Source organism: Phyllopteryx taeniolatus, chromosome 9 (assembly GCF_024500385.1).
Source record: "Phyllopteryx taeniolatus isolate TA_2022b chromosome 9, UOR_Ptae_1.2, whole genome shotgun sequence".
In the NCBI taxonomy this organism is placed as follows: Eukaryota; Metazoa; Chordata; class Actinopteri; order Syngnathiformes; family Syngnathidae; genus Phyllopteryx; species Phyllopteryx taeniolatus.
The window spans coordinates 10306517-10325456 of NC_084510.1; the positions used below are offsets into that span (position 1 = coordinate 10306517).

Genomic DNA, 18940 nt, shown 5'->3' on the forward strand with positions numbered 1-18940 from the left:
AGAGGACAATAATTATTCCAAATGCATTACGAGCTATACTAATAAGAGGCAGTATCGCAAACTGATATTGTTCCATCAAACACTATGACCAGACATTGTATTCTCGGCAAAAGGGGGTGCTGGTAGACGTGGGAAGGACCACCATAATATCTTTGAGCCAAAAGTCTCACGGTCTTGACAGAAGAAGCAGAACTCAGGTGGTGCTACTGGACCAATGAGAATAAGGGACCGCATATATATACTACATAATGCACAATATACACACACACGCCATCACCACATCATTCACTGATATCTTCACTCACAGGCAGCATAGTAAAATAATGCATTGTCAGAAGAAGTTGGAAAGCCCCTGGATATTTTTTCCTGCTCGTGCGTGTGAGGATCATTGTTTTCGTCTCTCCCGCAATTTATGAACATGTTATTCCTCTCAATGAATAGAACTACTTTATCAGAGACTTTGACTTATAGTTCATGCTGATACTGTTGAGAATGGCTGTGTTTTCTGCTCCTGTAAAACATTCTCAAGGTCAATTAATTTCACAGCAATGAAGTACAATCACAAAGTCATAAAAGCCTCCTTGGCGCTGAATGACTTCTTCAGTATTTAGTTATGTAGCTCAAACCATGTGCTTACACCTCCTCCTGGCCTTGTGTCTGAGTGAAAGCTTTGCCAAAGACACGTGTGTTTCACTTGCACGAGTATCTGCTTCCTCCCAGTCTCCCTTGGCTCTGAAAATTTAAAACAGTTCAAGGAAGAGTAAATTCTGACTCGGGCTTTTTAATAACCCTGTTGTTTCCCCAACCACTCCCCAACTGGTACTGTTGCACCTTGCAAATTCAGAATATAGTTGTGCAAATGCATATCCACACCTTTATGTATATTATACGGTACATACTGTATACTGTATAAACTGTAGAGTTGAAGATGGGACCCCATGCTACCACATGGACCTGTGTGATCAATTTAAATGACAAACAGTCACATAATGCGAAGTCGTGATGCTGCTCAGTTATCTCTGACACCAAAAACCACCGTATAATACTTTGTCTGCACTATTGTGCTTTATTCAGACACAATTCCTTTTTACATAGGGCATCTTGAGGATTTTTATTTGGAACCAGTAAATCATTGTTTTTGCAGTCAAGCTCTGAGGATTGTCTTTGCGCTAATAGTGAAAAAGAATAACAAATGAGTCTGTTATCAAAGTCTGACCTACTCTACAGGCTGCAGGCTAATTAATGGCAGTGTGACATCTATTGTATTGTAGATGTGGCCTTTTACAACAGAGCTTTTTTCTTTTTTTGTGATGAAGCAACATTGCCACTTTTTTTCAATACCCCCTGTCCCATTTCTGGGTGGAAAAAGATCGACTGAACACAAAAAGCCCTTCTGAAAATGCCAACTTTATGTAAATGCAACAATAAAGTACATACAAATTTGTTTCACTGTGATTATTTAATGTTTTAATATGCCATAATGTGTGTTTCAAAAACAAAAGTGACAACAGTTCCTTGTCATTGATTAGCTGTGAGGAATTCAGTGGGGAATTAAACCTTTATTTTCTGTGTTGTGACAAACTGCTGACCTCAATGCGCTGCAGCATGTGCATGTGTGTGCATAAATGTAAAGGCTGCTGGGGGAGTGTTGGAGCAGGCTTTATATTGCAGAATGACATTTTTATTTCAGGATTTATTTCACCAATAAAATGCTTTTTAACCCTATAGCACATACTCGCATATGAAAAATTCAAAAATCGAAACCCAGGAACATATTGTGGTACTATAATGCACTATTTTTACTTCAGTAATGACATTTTTTTTTTAAATTATATCATCAGTATAATATGTATTGTATATTAATTCCACATTACAGTATTTAGGTCTAGTTTTTTAATTTTTATTAATAGGATTACCTCATTGCCTGGGAGAAATAACAGGATTCTACTGGCTTATTTTTAATTACCAAACATGGTTCCTTGCTTTATTGATGAGGTCACCTTTATAGTGACCTCCACAAGCAATTGATGTGTTTCACAAGCAAACTCCAAAAAAACCTTAAATTATCTCGCTGCGCTCAAATTCTAATAAAGTCTCCTGTCCTGTTATACTGTATATACATGTCTTGGGGTCTCGAGTTTTCTTTTCGGAATATAAAGCTCAGGGAAAACCCACACGTCTCAGGAGAGCACTGTGGTTGGAAATCAATAATACATGCCAATAATGAGCCGATCCATTACAGCAGTCAAAGGCTTTGCCATCCAATTACAAAGGTGTTCAGGTCACTTTAAAGAGTCAACCTGATTGTACTATCACATACATCAGTGCCTAAGCTTAATGCACTTCAGATAGTCTGCATAAAGGGTTGATTAAGTACCTCCGTCTTAGATATTAATTAGAATTTAAAAGCTGGCAAGAAGATATTATGATGGAGCGCAGGCGAGAATGTACTTTCCAGTAATCAGCCGCGCTTAAGTGTGATGTCACACTTGTTCACTCTCAGAGGGGAATAAAAACATTCAGCACATCCATTCAGTCTAGTGGGCAGGCGTTGGCAAAGCAGGTGTTATGGATTGTCTCAGCTCTGGGAACAAGTCGCTGACCCTTTTCCCTGATCCCTTTCCTGTTTGGAGCGGTGGGCAGCCGAGCAGAGTGGAGATACAGTTGGTTTGTTCCGTGCCACCACAGCATGTTTTCCTCACATCACAATTCTCCTCTATTTCAGTCATGTCATGTTCCAGGTGGAGTGACGGAGCGCAGCGCGCAGACACGGGCGGTCCAGGAAATTTGTGTCCTGTGTCCAAAAAAACATGTTTTGACCGTCTGTGCCACATCTGGAGGGATATTTACTCCTGAAGCCATTCTTTTCGGCAGCCACATGACACAATATGCTTGACAGGATCTATTTGCACACCCCTGCGAAAGCAAAACACATTTTGGACAAATGAGAGCAAAAAGGTCAACTGTAGGGAGTGTGAATAGAAAACAAGAACAAAAAAACAGATGAGAGCTATCTTTAGTCATCCAATAAAAAAAAAAAAAAGCTTACTTTTTTTTGCAGCCATAAATGTGCCACTAGAGTGCCACTAATTCTGCAACCTGGTTTATGACAGTAGTACAATGCAGTAAGTGGAAACAAAACAACTTGAGTCATGTATTGTGCAACATACGGTAGATTCATCATGATATTTATGCTTTGGATCAGTGGTGGGCAAAGTATGGCTCATGGCCCACATATGACCCGCTCCGTTTTTTTAATCCACTCCACCGAGCATTTACATTATCAAGAATCCTGTATTACTTGCTGCATTAATTACAATTTATTATCCTAAAATAGGTGAACTAGAATTGAATTATCCATGTTTCATTTATTTTTATTCATTTATCTCATAAAATTATTGGTTGATTAATTTATTGTAAATATTAGAATTGAATGTAATTCACCTAAAATAAATAATACAATTAAAATGGTAATGAATAACACTGGGGAACACAATTTTTGTTGAGTTAGGTCTGACAGCTGTTTTTAACTAGTTTTTGGGTGCGGAATCCAAATCTGATCTCAGTTTTTCTCTATCATGTCAAGTTTTTAAACTATAGCTCCCCGTTTTCTTTAAAAAATGTGAAAAATACTGTACTTAACAGATATGTGCTTGTTTTATAAAGGTTTTCAAATATTGACATACAATGAAATATGAAATAAACAGGCATGACTGCAATGTTCATTTAACACTATTATGTTTTACAAAGGATATGGCACAGATCCTCTTAATTCCTACTATGCTAGCTTTCTGTTTGCAGATATTGATAGTACTGACCTATTGGGAGTTGCACACCTCTCACCGCACTGTCTCAATTGTGACTGCACAAACAAGTTGCCACGCAGCTGTAGATGAGTCCAATCGTAATCAGCTTGCAAGTCTTACTACAGCTAATCAGTGGAATTTCTCTTATCTGGATGGTAAGCTGTGGAGAAACGCATGCACGACTCCAATGAATAGATGTTGGTTATATTTAATTATGACGTCCTTAATTTTATTACAACAAAACTGTTTCTTTACTGTGATGACCTTCATGCAAGTGGGGGAAAAAAAAAACACAATGAAGTGATTATGGCGTACACCCTCCCTGACTCTCACAACTTAATCTTCCCTGGATCAAACCATCTGGAATGGGAGTTTTGATGAGGATGCATTGTATGGGTATATACGCCCTCCTGCAGTCACGGCCAAAGCCCAATACAGTTGAGCTAATTCTTTGACCATGTCTCATTGCTCAAAAGGTGTAAACTTCAACTCCCACGTTGAAGTTTGGCTGCATAGATTAACCTTCGAAGTATGGTGAAGAAAAGGAGAAATTAGGTGAAATATTCCCATCCCAGTATGTCGGCATCAAACTGGAGCTCTGGGCCATCAAATCTAAGACCCCAAGCGCACGATTATCCCTGCCTACCTGAGTAACACAAGGTGTCCTTGAAAGCGAGCCCCTCATTGAAGTCGGTCAGTGTTTGCATGTTCCTCGAGCGATCAGCCTCCGCACAGCATCAATCAATCATCTCCAAGAAAGGTTACTTAAGGGGTTAACATGGCCAACCTTTCCCATCTGTTGCTAAGGAAGTGTAGCCTGTTGTGCAGGAAACAGGGAGAGCAGTTTCCTGTTATGAACAGAGACTTTTAAAGAGTTGCACTCATTTAATCAGGCAACAGATGCTGGGTCAGGAACACCGGCCAATACCAAAAGCTTTGGTGTCCGAGGTAAACTGTTTTAGGAAACCGTTAGAAGGAACTTTTATAAGCAACTCCGGTAAAAGAAATAATGCACTGACAACAGAATAATCTCTGCTTGTTTCTATGAAAGAGCATATAACGCATATTGAGACATGGTTTCTGTTAATCATTGAATCATGCTTGAATCAGAAAAGGAGCGCAGCGCTGCGTTTTTCCCTCTACGCCCATTCTGCTGTTCACTTAAGTCAATCACTTGCGCATCTTCTGGCCATGTGCGCACTTTGGGTGGAGTAACGCTAAAATGTGGGTGTTCCCTCTCATGTCTGGGCTTAAGAGGCCTTTCCTCTTGCACACTCCCGAGGCTGTAGTAAGTCGAGCGCCCAAGGAAGGTGAAACATATTTCAGGTTTGAATCGCTCGTGCGCTCCGAGCCTCTGACAGCTGATGGCGGCCCGGCGGCTGACTCGGCATGCAGACGGACACCTGCCCCATATACGCTCACCGACTGCCCAATGGCCATAATGTGTCCCTGCGACATTACGTCGATCGACAGCAGAACATCGACATATTATCTCATTCATTCAGCTTCCGCACCGCTTATCCTCACTAGGGTCGCGGGCGCGCTGGAGCCTATCCCAGCTCTAGGCGAGAGGCAGGATACACCCTGAACTGGTCACCAGCCAATCTTAGGGCACATATAAACCAACAACCATTCACACTCACATTCACACCTACGGGCAATTTAGACTCTTCAATTAACCTACCATGCATGTTTTTGGGATGTGGGAGGAAACCGGAGTACCCGGAGAAAACCCACGCAGATTCCAGCCTCCAGACAGCCAAAGGCGGATTTGTACCCGGGTCCTCAGATCTGTGAGGCAGACGTGCTAACCAGTTGCCCACCGTGTCGGACTTTGTGGGTATGCAGTATTTCAGGTGTGGCAGCATGGTGAAGTAGTGGTTAGCATATCTGTATTATGAGGTGTGGGGTTCAAATCTGAGCTCTGGCCTTCCTGTGTGAAATTTTCATGCTCTCCCTCTGGTTTTCTCTGGATACGCTGGCCTTTTTTCACGTCCTAAATACATGCATGTTAGGTGAATTGAAGACCCTAAATTGTCCATATGTGTGAATGTGAGCAATGGATGACTGTTTGTCTTTATGTGCCCTTTGATTGGCTGGCAACCAGTTCAGGGCAAAGCTGTAGAAAACAAAATGTAAATGTATTTAAAAGAAAAAGAAAATTAAAGAGAGGTTGGTCTTTAATTGTTCAACTACGTCATGGTTTTTAAATAGATTTTTATGGTCTTGTTCTTATCGTGGTCTCAGCTTGTCTTGGTCTTGTTTCGGTCTCGGCTTGTTTCAGTCTTGGGCTTGACTCAGTCCCAAAAGTCTTGATCTTGTCATATTCTTGGTGAGTTCTGGTCTCGGGAAGTTTTGGTCTATGGTAGTGTGGTCTTTGAGCACAATACTAGTGTTTCGTTTCCCCAAAGACCGAGAAAGATGATGCTTGTGGGAGGTAAACCTCATGTTAATCAAATATTATTTAAACCAAATCATTACTTACTAAACAAATGAGTAATGAATTTATCTTGTCAAAAGTGATATATTTTGAAAAGGGGGCTGCGATCAACAATGCAGACCAAGCACGACCCTTCTGATGGCCTCGCTCCAAAAAAAACTTGTCTTAATAATCGTAGCCTATTTCTTTTATAGTTCACCAAATTGGCCATAATGATCATCTCAGATTAACACAAAAATATATATTGTGAGATATCTGTGGAAAATATCCCTTAGGTAAATTTTAGAAATAGTCAATTGTATTGGAGTGCTGTGATGTTAAGTCGGAGTGGGTGTGCGGATGTGGGAGAACATCACTGTCCAAATTGTTTGGTCCAGGGAGTACACCATCTCTTGCCCAAAGTCAGATGGGATAGGCTCCAGCTCACCTGTGACGACAGGAAAACTGGGATGAACTGGCATGGGCCGGCTGGGATTGCCAATGACCTATCAAAAAAAAAAAAAATTATTAAATCTATAATTTTCTTTTTTTTAAATTATTTATTTAAATGCATATGAATGTCTGACAACACCGCTGTACAGATGCCAATATGTTCATTCAATAAAACAGTTAAATGATAATAATCATAATAATAAAACAAAAACCACGATTCCGTCAAATTGTGTTTGGTGGGTAAAAATTATTATAAAAATATTGGCGGCCAGCCCAAGCACAGATCGCGCCGGCTTCTTTGGTTGTAGTTTAGCTGCTAGTCGCCAACTGCTGCACTACATTGGCTATTTTAATGACAGACTCGGGAAAGTACAAACAGAAACGAATGCCTGCATCTCGACTTCTTATTCGAATGCGAGGAATTGTATATTGTGTAGAGCGAAGCCTACCTGAGACCTCCCGAGCTGTCGTTTCAGGTTACAAACATAGGTTTTGTGGCTCTTTGCCATGTAGTTGTAGGCCTACTTGTTGGTTGTCAGTCAAAAACGAAATGAATTCTTAGTTCGTAGTTGCCTACACGTTTGTAGGTTACGGTCCGCGGGTTGGTCGGGTTTGGGTGGGGTGACATAACACGCAAATGTAAAATGAGCACATCGGTAATGTGTTTCAGACTTCCAAAAACATAACGTAGTGTTTGATTTGCGTGGGTTTGCGCTCCCTGAAGTCCTGCCTTCAGTCAGGAAGCCGAGCAGCACCTCCCGTTAGCACAGAAGCTCACTTGAGTGGAGCATCGGTCGAGGACGTGCACGCGACACACCGGCTCCACGCGCATCATCTGGTGCCAATCGACAGGGCGAAAACAGGAGGATATGATCTGCAACTCTGCTTTTGACACTTGATTTGCCCACCGACGTCTTTCCGTGTGTATGTGGATTAACTTTGGGGAGGATGCAGTCAGTGTGGCGAGAAATGAGCGTAACTCTCCGTTGCCGTGGATGATGATGTCCCACAATGAACACAGGTTGGTTGTTACTATTTTTGTAGTACTTTGTTCCGCTGTCACAATCAAATAAAATGCTTTGGGGTTTACTAGAGGAGACAATGTGCTTTTGTTCGTGCGATTGTGACAGCGATCACTCAGTGGGTCATTTATTAATAATTTAATGTCAGTTTGATCAAATAATGAATGAATGAAAATACCCCCACCCCACGACAAGGTAAAAAGAGAAGTTAAATTCAACTTCAAGCAGTTTCTGTGTAATCTCTTTAGACGCAAATTTGTATTGTAATCTGAATTTCCCATTGGTTATATGTTCATTATTTCAGAATAACGTCACACATTTAGAAAAATGCAATTTCAGTATCTGTATAATATATGCATTAACAAATTATGCGTTTTGTTGAATGGCCAATGTGGGCTTGCATTTGTCAAAGCTTGAATATAGAGGAGTATTATTATGGCTTTACAGGTAGGACTTCACTGCGTGGACATTTTCTGAAATCATATCCTGTGCTGGGAATTGCTAGGGTCCTACTGTCTGTCACCTCTTTTGATTTTCAAACATTTGCTTTACTTGAATTCTTGTTACATAATTCATATCCTGTTGTTTGCAGTTGGTTGCTTTGTCAGCCTGGGACCCTTGTTTTCCTCTTGTTGTATTGTTCTTTGACACACTCAAAGAGCCTTTTCAGCAAAAGTGTGTGCGTGTGTGTGTGTGTGTATTTATGTGCGTTCAGTAAAAGAATGACGAGAAGGAAGTCCATTTGTGAAGTGAAAATTTGTACTCTTAGACGTTCTCTGGGACCGGTTTGGGGGTGGGGGGTGTGGGGGGGGGGGGGGGGGGGGGGGGTTGCTGCTGATGTCCTTCCCATAGACATCCTGTGTGGACTCCTTCAAAAAATTGTGGACGAAACAAAATGTGTCTCAAATAAGACATTGAGTAATTCACAAAAGGTGATGGACATGCAGAGACACAGTGTCTAATAGGATGTGCGTCAGGGCAGGTGCTCAATAACAGGAAGCGACAAGGGGTGTGCACACTTTGTTAGGAACGGGTGTGTTTCATGACAGTCCCAAACTTCATATAAGCAGAGATCTTTACAACCACCACCTAACTCTGCATTTTTGAAGAATAAATTTGCATGAGCAACGTTTACAATAAGTACTACTACAGATTTAAAAGAGTGTAACTAGAGGGCAGCAAAAGGGCAGCTGTGGCTCAGTTGGTAGAGCGGGTCGTCCATTGACCAAAGTATCACCGGTTGTTTTCCGTTATCCTCTGACTGTTTACCTGTCCTTGGACAAGACACTGAACCCTAATTCGCTCCCAGTGGGCCTCGCAGCACTATGCATGACAGCAGCCGGCCATTGGCTTGTGAAGGGATGAATGTGAGCCTCTATAAAGTGCTTTGGGCACTGTATGGTGTTGATAAAGCGCTATAATAATTGCAGAACATTAATCACTCTTTTTTTTTACTGTACATCACAGATTTAGTCAATTAAATATACTGTATACTGTATATGTTGACATTTTTTGGTTGCGAATCAGACAAGCTACTGATGATAGTGAACCTCTAACAGTTACTGTATCTGTCATTTCCCAGACAGGGAGATGTTATTGTTTCTCCTCTAAGTATGCTGTGGCTCTGTTGGTTTTCCTGCTGATAATGTTCTCTGCAGCATTCTGCATGTCACTGACTACTGGACAGGACATGGCTTCCCCTTTACATTCTATCGAGAAACAATCCTATTTGTGTTTGTCAGCATAAAGTCCAACAAGTGCCCATTTTTATGTAGGATTTTCTTTGACATGATCTTTACTCTTTTACAGATTTCCAAAATCCGCTGCAAGTCGCTCGACCAAAGGTCCGAAGTCATTTGACCATCAAAGTGCATTCCAAACTGATGTCAAGGCCTTGTCCTACTGTGCATGGGTCAAAACCTCCTGTCGCCCCCAAGCCCAAAGCTTTCAATGCATTTGTATCACAGGGGGAGCAATGCTCCTCACCGAGCCTCACGAATGGGGACCTTCCTCACTCTAATGGGGAAACAGGTCTTAAAAAGAAGGCTGATAAAAGCCACGACAATGAGGCAAAAACTGAGACAGAGGAGGTCAATGACGTAACAGAAGGAGAGGTTAAGGTCAAAACAGATAATGCGGAAATATTTGATGACGTTAAGGGCATTGGCTCTGAAGACATAGTTATAGCAGATGATGGTTTGACTGCAGACACCACTGATGATGAGAGTCTTGATAATGACACGACTCAACCTTATGGTGGCCAAATAAAAGATACTTCTACTCTTTTGTCACCTACAAATGAAAACAAGGACGACATAACTAGAGAGGAGGAGGAAAGCAACAAACAAGGATTGAGTGGAAAGACTGACATACACTTAGATGAACATGTAATAGAACAACAGCTTGATCAAATGCATTCACTGAGTCTGGGTGAGACAAACTGTGTTAAATTTAATGAGCTCGAGATTGGAAGATTTGCATTTGGATTCCGCACGCTCCCGACTGTAACTGAGGAGCATCCCTATGACGTGATTGGCCCCACAGATGATACCAGTGACACATGTGAGTCTTGTGACCCAACTGAAAGTGGAGATGCTGAAGTATGGCAGCCAGAATGGGCCACCAAAGATGTCTCTGGCTGCTTTCGTTTCACATCCAGCACAGAGGATGTGTTCGGGCCGTATTCTGTCATTGAATCTGTTCCAACAAGTAAAACTTCCACTGCTGACCCTGAGTGGAGGGAGGATGAGACTGATGAAAACCAGTCAAATGATCAGCAAACATCAGCGGCTTCAAACCTGGAGCCTTTCTATGTGTTATCGGATGATGTAGACAAACTCGAAGATCAGCAAGTGCTCACAGATCAGACTGAGGTTGAGAAGGGAGCTGAACACGGGATTCAGCATAAAGACAAAGTAAAGGACACTGAGTCAGCAGATGAGTATGCAGACATTGAGGATTCTTCCTGTCTAAAAGCTGATGACTTTGAGCAGCTGGAATGTATCTCATCAGAAGATTATGTGGAAATAGGTGACGATGATGAAGAGGAACAGACAGAAAAGAAACAAGTTAAAGGAAAAAGTATAAAAGAGAGAGCAGCTCAACGAGAGCAGTCTTTCCTCAGTCAAAGAAGAAGCTGCCAACCTCGCCTCAGGTTATGTAACATCACTGTGCCAAAAGACTTAGACCTGGGCCGCACCCCAGAGCTCACTAACAGGCTGGTATTTGCCCACACCACAGAGGCGTTTGAAGAAGACATTGAGGAACTTGATTGCCACATTGTGCCTTTCTATGAGGACACTGACTCGGAAAGTGAAGAGCATATTTATGAGGAGGCTGGTTTTGACTCTGAGGGGGAGAACTTTTTGAACATAGATAAGAAGACTATCGTGACACGTTCTCGCTCTTATTCTGGGAAAGTTCCAGGTTACGTCCCGGAGACTGTGCCAGAAGAGACAGGCACTGAGTACCAAACAAATGATTACTGCACAGTGTCCTTGGATCAGAATAGTGAACCAATCAACCAGTCCCAAATGCCTGGAGACAACTGCCTTATCTCATCTACAAAATCTTGTCACTTCCTTTTGTACTCCCGCTCTGCAGGGAGTCCAGAATTGTCCTTGACTGACCAATCTATAAATGACGAGATAAAAATTAATCGAAAAGATGACACTCTTTCGCTCCCATGTGTCATGACTTCTTCCGGAAGTTTCTCCCAACGTAGTCACCAATCATCCAGCGGCGTTTCTACCCCAACCTCTCTAGTGGACATACCTCCACCCTTTGAACTAGCATACATCACCAAGAGACCAGTAACCAAGAGCTCCCCTTCCCTTTTGATCCAGCATGAACCTGACGACAAGCTCAAGAAGAAGAAAATTTCCTTTAAACGCTTTCTGGCTCTCAAGTTCAAGCGGAAGACAGATTCAAAAGGTTTCAGTGATGGTTCTGTCCGTTCATCTCGGTCATCTTCTGAGTCCAGTCATCATGGCCATGCAAGAGTCATTGATCTTGACCGTAGAAGCACCTCCAGCTCCCCTCAGCTCCAATCTCATATTGTAAACCCCCAGCAGCGTCCCTCAGAACTGCCATCAACTTTTGTCCTCTACAAAGATAATCAGAGGAGGAAAGGTGACCTCAAAGCTTATGGCAGAGGGGTTTCCAGAGTTGAGTCTTTTGAGGACCGGTCGCATCGCTCTGCCATGCCGCTGCCTTTAACCAAACCTCGCTCAATCTCCTTCCCCAGTGCAGACACCTCTGACTATGAAAATATTCCTGCTATGAGTTCGGACTATGAGAACATCCAAATTCCAGGCAGACCCACCAGATCGCACACTGTAACAGAGTTTTTTGAGGATCCAAATCGGATGACAGCTCCCTGCAATGAGAATGACGGTTACGTGGACATGAATAGTTTCCCTGGGATAGACAGCAAACCCTCAAAAGCAGACGCTGAAAGGTATTGTACATCTCTACAAACTCTTTCCACTTAAAATATTTAAGTTTTTCCACTTAAAATATTATATTGTATCTTTACTTCCTTGCTTTTGAATCTTGTGAGTCTCTTTTTTGCTAAATGAAAGGATTTTAATAATTTTTGTTATATCCATTTATGATAATTAGAGTCGTAAACAAATTAGCTGTGGATAACCCTTAGACCTCTGTAAAAATCCCCCTGAGACAATTTAATTTGGGAGATAAAACATTGACATCTGTGCATTACACAGAGAGAGAAAAAATGTGCTGATAACTGCTAACCACTGGTCTGTGTTTTTTATTGGCATAAAAACTGAGTGCAAGTGGTAAACCATTACAAATAATTATACTGCTCTGTGTAAATTTCGGTAAACTTCTCACACAGGTCATTTTACAATACATATGCTAGGACTGAACTCTATATTTTCAAATCAGTAGTCTGTGCTCACATGCAGTGTTTGCAGACTTGTAAGAATCACACTAATTGCAGCCTTGATCCTTTAATGGTGTACTAATGTGTTACAGTCTTAGAGCTTCTTGCACAAGGCTGAGTGGGATCTGCCTCCCGTAAGAGTCTGTTAAATGAGAAATGAGGACCCGGCTGGTTTGTGGGATAGCCCTTGTGGAGAAGCTTGCTAATGTTTTGTGGCTTTAGAGGTCACTTAGGATGCATGTGCCACCAACGAAGGTTTGAAATGATAAAACATATACGCAATAGCTCACTGAGCAGAGATTATTCACATTAGATAGTCATCACTGGCCGCAATTAAAAGTGTGGGGAAAATGAATGGGGGCTATTAGCAATAGAGGAGCACAATTCACATGCAAAAGAAGAGAAGAGGAGTGGTAAACCTGCTAATAGATTGAGCAGATGCATGGGAAAAAAATATTCAAGTAAATGAAGGGCATTTGGAACAAGAGAAAAGGTAGAATAACAGAAAAAGCAGTTTGACTGTGATTGCTCCTTTGCACCTGACACTTATGGTTTAGTTTAGAAGGGCTTTTATTAAAGGACCACTCTCACGGGTGCCTCTCCTTCATTGGACCCTCGGGGGAACACAGACTTTACTGCAGTGTGTGATGCAGTATGGAATCACCATGGCCAAACAGTGCCATATTTCCTCAGCCAGACTGGCAGCTTCAGTTGCTATGAGGCCACAATCTTTCACATTCTTAATAAAATAGTAGTGCTTGATGACCAGTGTGTGGTCAAAACCACGATCCTTTACCGAGCACAGACTCAAAGATAATGTGGAAGTAGATTTTCCCGATCGCAGTTTTTATGTCCTGAACGCCATATCGGTTTCAAGGTTTTTTATTCTACAATGTTATCTTGACTACTCTCGAATACCACTTTTAGTCTGTGGAGAGTAATGCACAGTGTTAAGAAATTTCCTTCCTCGAGAATGGGGAAGATTAACAACCTATTAATTTGGTAATTGTTTTTTAATTTGGGCACAAATCGAAACATTTGGGTTTTTAGGCGTGAGTTTCCGAGTCTGAGTGCCTATGAGAACCTTAGTAATATTTCTATACTCTATATTATATTTCTGTCATACAGATATGTATATCTATATTATACATATTGATTGGAAATGTGTTTTTCCACATCCATCCATCCATCCATCCATTTTCTGTACCGCTTTATCCTCACAAGGGTCGCGGGTGTGGTGGAGCCTATCCCAGCTAACTTCGGGCGAGAGGCGGGGTACATCCTGAACTGGTCGCCAGCCAATCGCAGGTTTTTCCACATATATTTATTAATTTCAAGAAGACCCAGGCCCAACAAAACCTTTTTACTTGACAAAAGTATCCACAGCTTTGTAGTTCTTGTTGGGAAATATGAGAATGGCAGCCTTTCTAGAGACAGTCAGACAAACAGTCGAAGGAATGCAAAGATACTGATGCATGAAAGTGGAATGGGTAAACTCATTGAGCTCTATTTTCGTGGACAGCGCATCTGCAGCAGGGCGCAAATGCTAGCGGTTTCACATTTTCATGCCAGCGCAAGAGTTGCTGCGTGCTTGCCGATTTGTGCCAAGTTGGTTGTTCTGCCGATGCGAGGGTGTGTCCTTGGAGATGCGCCCATTGGAGTGAAAATTTGGCGGCAGAAAGTGGGTCTAAACTTACGCCTGCTCAGACCACGTCTAAATCTTGGCGCAAGGTAGACCACTCGTTAGGGCTGTGAACGATTTATCATTTTTAGATCAAAATCATGATTTCAAAAAATGCAATAAAAACGCAAAGTTGCGTTGTTTTTTTTTGTTTTTTTTGGGGGGGAGTGAGCGCTCCAGACTGACCCACAATCTGTGTGTCAACTACGTCTACTATCCTGTCAAGTTCACCAATCAGAAGCGGCCTGCTACTCGCGGACGGGTCAGGCAAACCAGTCAACTCCAAGCTGGTTTAAAAAAAAAAAAAAACACGTCCACCCAGTCTTTCTCCTTTCCGGCTTCTTGCAATCGGGGAATGCTACATGGCGCACAGCAAATTAGCAGGTTAATTAATAAGTGTCAAGAGAGAAAACAATAGAACAGCTACACAGGAAGCACACACACGTGAACCGGAAATGAAGGGGTTACAGTGTACGTCAGCCAGGACAAGGATCTTAAAAGGTCAAAACTATATCAGTATATTAAATATTAATAATATCAGTAATATTGTTTACATTTGCACTACTTTGTACCAAAAAGTGCAGAGTTTTATGAGTTTTGAGATCTACACAATTTTGCTGGTTTGTGTTTGTTTTAATCAATTTAGCTTTTCTAACAGACTGTTTTTTTATTTCAAAAATATTGTTTTACATAAAAGAATAAGTCACCACATTTACATGAAAATGCAAAATTTGAATTAAAAGAAGCAGAGAAGAATACAACTTTCTGCGACTTTTAACAGGAAATATTTACATTTACATTTAAATAACCCATTCAGAAACACGTCCATTCTATTTTTTACTGTTTTATACGTATCGCAATATATACTGTTAACGTGAAGGAATTCCATTTATATTGTGGGTGGCGTGGCGCAGAGGGTAAGAAGGTAAGTTTACAGCCTGAAACTGGAGGGTCGGTTGCCTATTTGTATCCCCGCCCGAGCACATTCGTTGTTGTGTCCCTGGGCAAGACACTTAACTCGCGTTGTCCATGGATGAATGTGGTTGGACGTTCAGTGGTGGTCGGAGGGTCTGTCAGCCATGCTCTCTGTCACACTGCCCCAGGGCAGCTGTTGGCACACAAGTAGCTTACCACCAAGTAGATGTCTGTGGAGTGAATGAATAACATGTCCAATTTTAAAATCTATTTAATTGCCTTGAAAAGCGCTATACAAGTGTCATGCAATATTATTATTATACCATGATATTAATTTTAGGCCATATCGCTCAGCTGTCAGTCTCCATTTGAAGCAGTTAGTCTATGTCAAAAATATGAAAAACAACTTATTTACATACAATCTTACATTTATGTACAATGAACATGTACCTTAGTGCGAGTTTAAACATCCATCCATCCATCCATTTTCTGAGCCGCTTCTCCTCACTAGGGTCGCGGGCGTGCTGGAGCCTATCCCAGCTGTCATTGGGCAGGAGGCAGGGTACACCCTGAACTGGTTGCCAGCCAATCGCAGGGCACACACAAACAAACAACCATTCGCACTCACATTCACACCTACGGGCAATTTAGAGTCTCCAATTAATGCATGTTTTTGGGATGTGGGAGGAAACCGGAGTGCCCGGAGAAAACCCACGCAGGCACGGGAAGAACATGCAAACTCCACACTGGGGATTGAACCCAGGTCCTCAGAACTGTGAGGCTGACGCTCTAACCAGTCGGCCACCATGCCGCGAGTTTAAACATCTTTGGTAAAAAAATAGATATATGTAGGCCCCAGCTGGTTGCAGCCTGTGCACTCAATTTAGCCTTCGTTGCAAAATACCATTAATCCAAAATCAATTCCATATACAATCGGAAGAATTCTCAGAAATCAATAAATGATCTAATTGTTTATATTGCAAATGCTAACTCAGTGTATTGTTCTCGGCATAAAGATTGTGATCGCTTCTGCCGAATCGAACACACTACACCTTTTATTCAAATGTGCCTTAAACTGATATACACTTACATATATCTCAGTATTTGTAGCCTTTGCATTTTTCACATTGATTCACGGTGAGTGCTCTTTTTCTCTGTGTGATGTTATCGATGTGGCTAATTGTGTGTTGGAGAGCTCACAGCACTCTCTATAACACAAAGTCCTGTCCCCATCCACTATACCTTATAGTCTTGTATTGCCAGAGCCACTCTTTAGTGTGTCTAGAGGGGCTGGTTAATGTTTGTTTAAATGCAAGTGCACACCATATATATTATTTGTATGTACGTCCACATACTTTGTGGCTATATTGTCGTCTAAACTTTAATCTCAACATAAGCATGCTTCCAGGCTGGCCATCTTACAATGGCAGTGATTGATTGAGAACACAGCCAGCGTTGTCAATGAGTTTGTACACTCTCTGAGGAAAAACAAAAGATTTCAGTAGTGAGAATAGCCAAATGGCCTCACAGCACTGCAGACAACATCCTTGCTGCCGTGGCAGAAAACTATTTCCAATGTACAAACGTAGTTACAAAGGTGCTGTACAAAAAATCTGCATGTTGTAACATTTAGTTAGCATTGGTATGACTATATCAGGTTAATTAAATCATGTTAATTCGCCTCGTATAATGTGCGAAACTCACTAATGATGCAACCCAGTGCGAGCCAAGGTATTTTTCTGCAGATGTGTGTATGGAGAGAGTGCATGTATTTTGTCAAAGATGGCACCCTTGCTGAGAATGCACTTTCATCTTGCCAATTAGCAATGTGGCAACAAATGAGCAGTAAACAACAGTTTGGCAAAGAAAGTGCAGAATATGAAAATGTGTTCAACTTTGAGACCATTCATTGTCCCCTGATGTCAGTTTTAGTCAGTTGCACTTAACAAAGCAAATTTGTTGCGCTCTTATAAGGTATGCACTGTTAATTTGATTATGGAATTATCTGGAAAGCACAAACCTTTTTGCTGTGTAAATTCCTGCCGTAGCCGTCATGGCTTCTGTTGTGGTATGGGATGAAGGAGTTCCTTTATGTTTATTGTTGTACTGGGTGGTGGCTCTGTGGTGAGGTGGTGGACAGGGTGTGTCTCTGGCTCACCAGGCCCTGTGCCAGGCATTCTTAGGTCACTGGCAGGTCATCCCTGGGGAGGAAATGTCCTGCCTAGGGGCTGTTTACAGGAAATGCAGGACAAGGAGTGGACTGTAGCAGGAGACAAGGAGAGGGAGACAAGACTGGACCCATAGGATGAAGGAGGGGGTCACCATGATGTTAGGGTGGAGGTTCATAGACTCTCCCTGAAGAGGTGTGGTCTTCCCAATAATGCTAGGTCTGCTTTTTTAGTGCTGCGTTTTAAGGACGTCTTGTTGTTTTTGGAGCCATTTGAATTCATACAGTCCAGGACAAGTTTCAAACTGCTAGATTCCAACATTGCACACAGCATGTACCCCTTAATCTTTGGCACGATGTGCAGCTATTACAAGCTGTTACCTGTCGCGTTACAGGTAGCGTGACAGAAGTCAGCGACCTGTATTATTAGAACATCATACGGTCACATTAGAAGCACAACTGCCACAGGCAACACATAATCATTGTAAAAAGGAGCAAGCAATTTAAAAGTAAAGCATTCTATTCTCACAATTGCCTTTTGTTGTCTGTAGTGGCAGAAAAATATATTTTGTGATACCTATTTCCTGTAATAGTGCCATTAGAAGTGAAAAAAGCTTTTGTGATTGCATCTAATATATATTTTAATTAAACTGAATTACATATGGTGGCACGGTGGCCGACTGGTTAGAGCGTCAGCCTCACAGTTCTGAGGACCCGGGTTCAATCCCTGCTCCCGCCTGTGTGGAGTTTGCATGTTCTCCCCGTGCCTGCGTGGGTTTTCTCCGGGCACTCCGGTTTCCTCCCACATCCCAAAAACATGCACGTTAATTGAAAACTCTAAATTGCCCGTAAGTGTGAATGTGAGTGCGAATGGTTGTTTGTTTGTATGTGCCCTGCGATTGGCTGGCAACCAGTTCAGGGTGTACCCCGCCTCCTGCCCGATGACAGCTGGGATAGGCTCCAGCACGCCCGCGACCCTAGTGAGGAGAAGTGGCTCAGAAAATGGATGGATGGATGGATGGATTACATATTGCAAGCATCATCAAATAAACTCATTTAAATATAGGTCATTTTTCAGAAAGGAATTTTGTCCTCTAAATTTGACACAGTAGATTTAATTTGTTGTGGTATAAAAGCCAATCCGGTAACATAATGGTGTTTCCATAATGATCCTGGTTAAAGGATTTACATATTGTAATATTACAGGCTATGTATTGGTTGGGGAAAGGAAGTACCCTATTTTCCGGACTATAGAACACATCGGAATATAAGCCGCGCCCACAAAATTTGTAGAATTTGTATTTATTTTCTTTTTACATATATTAGCCGCACCAGACTATACGCTACTGATATATACATTGTAAAATTCGATATTTACACAGAAATATTTTGTAAATGTTTATTTACATACCTTAATTGTTTCCAAACAGTGCCTGTAACATGGCAGTAAAACGGCTCAAACATAACAGAAAAGTCATTGTTTTTATTCATCCTCCTCCTGTTCACTGAAACCACTGAAGTCGTCTTCTTCAGTGTCGGAGTTGAAGAGCCTCAGAACATCTTCGTCA

General features: G+C 41.8%; 1 protein-coding gene and 1 long non-coding RNA gene across 8 annotated transcripts in view; one reads left to right on the plus strand and one right to left on the minus strand.

The window, feature by feature from the left end:
• Positions 1–1100: 1100 nt before the first annotated feature.
• On the minus strand, positions 1101–7264 carry LOC133483403 (uncharacterized). 3 transcript variants are annotated; one of them, XR_009790099.1, is made up of 5 exons: positions 7128–7264; positions 6674–6731; positions 4453–4623; positions 3819–3966; positions 1101–2916 (listed from the first exon to the last, which is right to left on the minus strand). It is a non-coding gene; the product is annotated as an uncharacterized LOC133483403 (long non-coding RNA). The 3 variants fall into 3 exon arrangements; XR_009790100.1 differs by having other exon boundaries at positions 3819–4328; XR_009790101.1 differs by lacking the exon at positions 4453–4623.
• Positions 7265–7457: 193 nt separating this feature from the next.
• Positions 7458–18940, plus strand: part of fgd5a (FYVE, RhoGEF and PH domain containing 5a) — a 42944-nt gene continuing 31461 nt past the window's right edge. For 4 of the 5 annotated variants that reach the window (XM_061784582.1, XM_061784584.1, XM_061784583.1 and 1 more), the window contains exons 1-2: positions 7540–7699; positions 9510–12159. In XM_061784582.1, the coding sequence (XP_061640566.1) occupies positions 7690–7699; positions 9510–12159 (2660 nt within the window). In that variant the 5' untranslated portion in view covers positions 7540–7689. Of the gene's footprint in view, positions 7700–9509; positions 12160–18940 lie in introns of all 5 variants that reach the window. The other variant, XM_061784586.1, reaches the window with a different exon arrangement.